At 53.8% G+C, this 4,614-nt stretch overlaps 1 protein-coding gene across 1 annotated transcript; it reads left to right on the top strand.

The window, feature by feature from the left end:
* The first annotated feature begins 2,296 nt into the window (after positions 1-2,296).
* LOC125958078 (trypsin alpha-like) lies at positions 2,297-3,460 on the top strand. Its single transcript, XM_049691201.1, has 2 exons — positions 2,297-2,764; positions 2,846-3,460. Exons 1-2 carry the CDS (start codon positions 2,297-2,299, stop codon positions 3,458-3,460), a joined length of 1,083 nt encoding a protein of 360 aa, XP_049547158.1.
* Positions 3,461-4,614: the final 1,154 nt, after the last annotated feature.

A 4,614-nucleotide genomic window follows, 5' to 3' on the forward strand; every position in this document is an offset into this window, starting at 1 on the left:
CACTGTTTGACCAGGCCACCGTCGTCGACGTCGACTCGGATACCGGAATCGGGATCCGATTTCACTCCGAAATAGTAATGGATCCTGGCAGAAGGATGCGATCCCTTTTGGCCGAGCCAAAAAAGGGTGCAACGGCTCGCACCTTTGGCCGTCGAAACGAATGGACGCAAGGTCCAATGGGAGGTGGTTTTACGTTTCAATTTTATGCCCATCTTGCCCTCTCCCTTCCGGCCACCGCCGTCCCGGTTGCCTTTTACCCCTTTTTCTAGGTGAGAGCCTGCTGCTGGACGTTCGCCCAATAATCGCCCAAGATTGATGACGCCGACTGATGGGTTTTCATCGTCATGCTCTTTCTCCCTTTCCCGCCCTTTCCCGACTTCAATCTAAACGCGCTGTCCAGTCCAGTCCAGTCCAGTCCAGAGGGTGGTGATAGGATTATCCATAAGTTATGTAAACACGCGGCGTACGGGCGTATGGCGGTGCTGGCGGTATCCTAACGGAGCGGCCTCAAATTGCAGCGTTTGGACAAAAAAGGATTGTTCAAACATTTCTCTCACAGCCCAAAAATAGCCCGATCCAGTCGAGCGAGGAAATGGCTTTCCCGGCACACAGCTTACCGTTTGTTTAGGCTCGAAAACCATACAAACACACACACACAAACACACGCACACACTGCCACTGGGAGAGATCTCGAAACGGCTTCTTCAGCAACGGCAGGAAGGTCGGTTTATTGGTTTTCGCGTTCGGTGGCTGCGAGCTGCCCTCTTCTGCTTCTGTTGACTTTTGTTTTAGGCTCCCGCAATGCCTGGTGCCCCCACCGGTGCCCCTCCGTGCCTTTGTTGCTAAATTAAAAATCCCGATTCCCATCGCCTTCGCTCCCTAGGATTCCGCGCGCCAGGGAGCGTGATTTTGATGAGCATGATGAATTTTCAGCACCAGCAAATGGAAGCATAAAAAGGATTGAATCAACACCATGGACCGGCCACGCCCCACCCCCCCACCTCTCCCCGAATGGACGCCGAAGATTGATTTGGTCGTTGTTTGCGGACGTTTTTCGTTTTTTTTCGGATATTGTTTTTGTTTTCGCATTGTTATGATGGAAAGTTTACACTACATCGATGATATCATCGATGTGTTATCGCACACTGTGAAAAGGATTACTCGCACTGGTCCACAGCACTGACGGGCAATGGGACGCTATGCGGGGCAGCTGTTTGCTCACGTATCGGTGTGTAAACTCCATAGTTTCCCTCCACGCTGATGATGGGGAGGTTGATGTTTATTTAATTTATCGGTTGTGGTACATCATTTCATTATTCAATTATGGAGTCAGCAGAAATGGCTATTTGAACTGATTTGCCCACTTTTTTATGCCTAATGAAATGGAAGTTTTGCGTTAGTTCGGGTTAAGTTTACCATTAGGTCATGGGTTAGTTGAGGATTTTTTCAGATGGAGATTGTTTTTGATAGATAGTAGAGTCGTTTTTGAATTCGGAGAGGTTCAAATTAAAGATTTATCTATGTCAAATACGAATTGAGACAACTTATCAGTAGCAGTTTTGCATCCAAAAGCAACAATATCTAGCTTCTAGAATCTTAATGGATTCCTCGCAAATGAATAGCTTGTGGAATTTTGGCAGTTGCCATTGAAATGGAGATCTAGTAGACGAGGGAAAATTAAAGTTATCCGTCTAACTTATCCCAGTAGCCACGGATTGCGCTGTCAACATCGAATGACATGCCTACTTCGACCATCTTTGTCGTATCTTCTGTCATTGATCCCTCGGGGCAAACGGCGTCTTCCTTCCTTCGCCTCCACCAAACCGTGAATGTCTTCTGTCGAAAACCATCAAAACAGACTTCAAGCTTCAAAGCAACTCTAGATGCCTACGTGGGGCATCCGAAAACCGATAAACTTCCGTCCGGCGATATCTAAATACCAGCGAATTAGCTTATCGGCAGCAGCATCACCACTATCATGGTAGCGATAGCGCCGAAACTGCAGTTTGCCCCTCGGGGGCCGCCAGCACGGAGTACGCCAGCACCAACCATCGTCAGTCAGCTCCGGACAACCCCTTGGTTTGGACTCCTGGAAACCATGCTACCGCGAGGCGCAACTGTGTCCGCATCGGTGCTGCTGCTACTGGCCGCAGGTATTTTGTTGGTGGCATGTTGGTGGCCGCGTCCGCGCGCAACGTTATGACGCAACGCATCAAAAAACCGCACCCCGTGCGTCTAATCGATACGGATTACCTTCGCAGCGTTGCTGGTCGACCGGGGAAGTGGACAACGCCCGATGGTACTCTTCAACGGTACGAACAACGTGACCAACGTTACGTATCGCGCTACTGGAACTGGAGCTGGAGCTGGAACTGGAACTGGACCTCGGCTAACCGAACCGCAACCACTGAATGATGATGTGCAGACCCTGCCATCCAACAGTCTGCCACCGTTGGCCACAACAACAACGACGACGACGACGACGTCACCGGTACGGACGGTAACCACCAACAACAGTACGCACTGGGAACCGATTCCGCATTACCAGCATCCACACTATGATCCGGCCGGGAAGGTGCTGTGGTTCCCGAGGATCGTCGGTGGCTCCCTGGCCACCGTCGGTGAGTTCCCGGCCATGGTATCCCTGCAGCTGGTCCGTAATTCGGCACACGTTTGCGGTGGTACTCTGATCACAATGGCGCACGTTCTGACGGCTGCTCACTGTGTTGCCAATACGGCGGGAGTGGCCACTCCTCCCGGGCAGGTAAGCTTCCCCCGGAGTTCCAGGAGTTGGAGGAACTTTGATTTCACAACATTTCAAACTGCCTCACTCTCCATATTGTAGTACCAAGTGATGGCGGACGATCTGTACATTCTGCCCCAGGCGGGAAACCCAAGCCGACAGGTGCGGCTAGTGCGTTCGTTGACGCTGCACCCACAATACGATACCGCCACGTTCGCGAACGACCTGGCGCTGTTGCGGTTAGCGAGTGAGTTCCGTAAGACGGACAGTCTGTATCCGGCGAAGCGGTTGCAGAAGGCACCCGTACCCGGTGACCGGTGCAGTTTGGCCGGTTGGGGTGTCACCTCGGAACAATCGTCCACGATGAGCCCCGCTCTGCAGCGCATCAATGTTGTGGTCGATGATTTCGGGAACTGTAACGTGGTGTACCAGCAGCTGCTGACGCGTGGAATGCTCTGCGCATCGGCACCGGGCCGTGATGCGTGTCAGGGAGACTCTGGAGGGGCGTTGCTGTGTGCGGGGGGACGGATGGCCGGTATCGTGAGCTTCGGTGCCGGGTGTGCCAAACCGAACGTTCCCGGTGTGTACATGGATGTGGTGTATCACGAAAAGTGGATCAACGGTGTGCTGAGGAACGGCGGAATGGCCATCCGTGCGTCCGGTGCACTTCTGATAACCACGCTGCTCATCCTCTGGACTGGACTCACGGCATTGTGAGGAGGCAACCAAAGACCAAAGATCGCTCAAAGTATATCGAATACATAAACACCAAGTTCTCTAGTATATATAACTCCTGCAGACGTGCACGATGTTTAAGATTATGGATTAAGGTTGATCACATGAGGCGAGGGAACGGTGCACTTATCAGACCAACCTCACACCTCTCTCTCTCTCTCTGTCTCTTTCCACGACGGTCGCCAAGATTATCTCTCATCGACTTCCAAAACCCGATGACCGATGGTGTATGGCGCTCGGTAACTGTGGACTGCGTTACGTGGTGCGTCGTCGCGCCGTGTGTTTGACAATGGCCATTACGTCACCGCGTCCGTCCGTGCGTCCGTCTCGCGCGCGCGTTGTGGAGATAGTCGATCTGTTCGAGACCTCAAGAGCCCGCGTGTGTGTGAAGAAAGACGAAGCAGATGAAGCAGAAGAGGAAGAAGAGGTAGAAGAGAGGTCGCTTGAGAGACTGGAGCGTTCACCGTTCGATGGCGTCAAAGTTCAGTGAACGCTCCCCCCCCCCCCCGCCCCCCCACTACTCCCCTACACGACGCCGGTGGCTCGCGGCGGCGAGCGCCTTTCGCAACAAACCCCGAGGTTCGACCTCAAACCAACCAATTTCGAATCGCCTTGGACAACGTGAATAACGCTCTCCCCACCCAGGGGGAGAGGGGCTACCCCCCCCCTTTCCCCCTTCATAGTGACACGTGCTCCCAGCGTGCGGCGATTCCACTTGGAGGCGATTTCATCACGTCGCTCGCCGTCGCTGGCCGCTCCGATTCAGGCCATCCATTCCGGCGGCGCTCGCGGCCATTCACCCCAAACAATGCAAATCGAACAAAGGGGGTTCGTGGTCCGCGCGCGGGATTTGGGTCCGGGCGCTGGGGATGTTGCTACGCACCTGGTGACAGCCGCCACCCGGGGACGGGTTGCTACTTGCAGGCATCGGCAAGGAACAGCACCACTTCACTGAACTGACAGATGAGAGATCTCGCAATGTGGTCGATGCCACTGCGAGTGCGTGTTGCTAAGGCCCAAAGTAGGCCCATCGTCGGGTGCGGATCTCGCGGATCTCGCGCGCACAAGGGGCCATTGGCAGCCTGAACCCCCTCTCCGACTTTCATTTCCATAATCGTGCTTCGGTGGCGAATTCG

The sequence above is a fragment of the Anopheles darlingi genome, chromosome 3, assembly GCF_943734745.1.
Source record: "Anopheles darlingi chromosome 3, idAnoDarlMG_H_01, whole genome shotgun sequence".
Taxonomy (NCBI): Eukaryota; Metazoa; Arthropoda; class Insecta; order Diptera; family Culicidae; genus Anopheles; species Anopheles darlingi.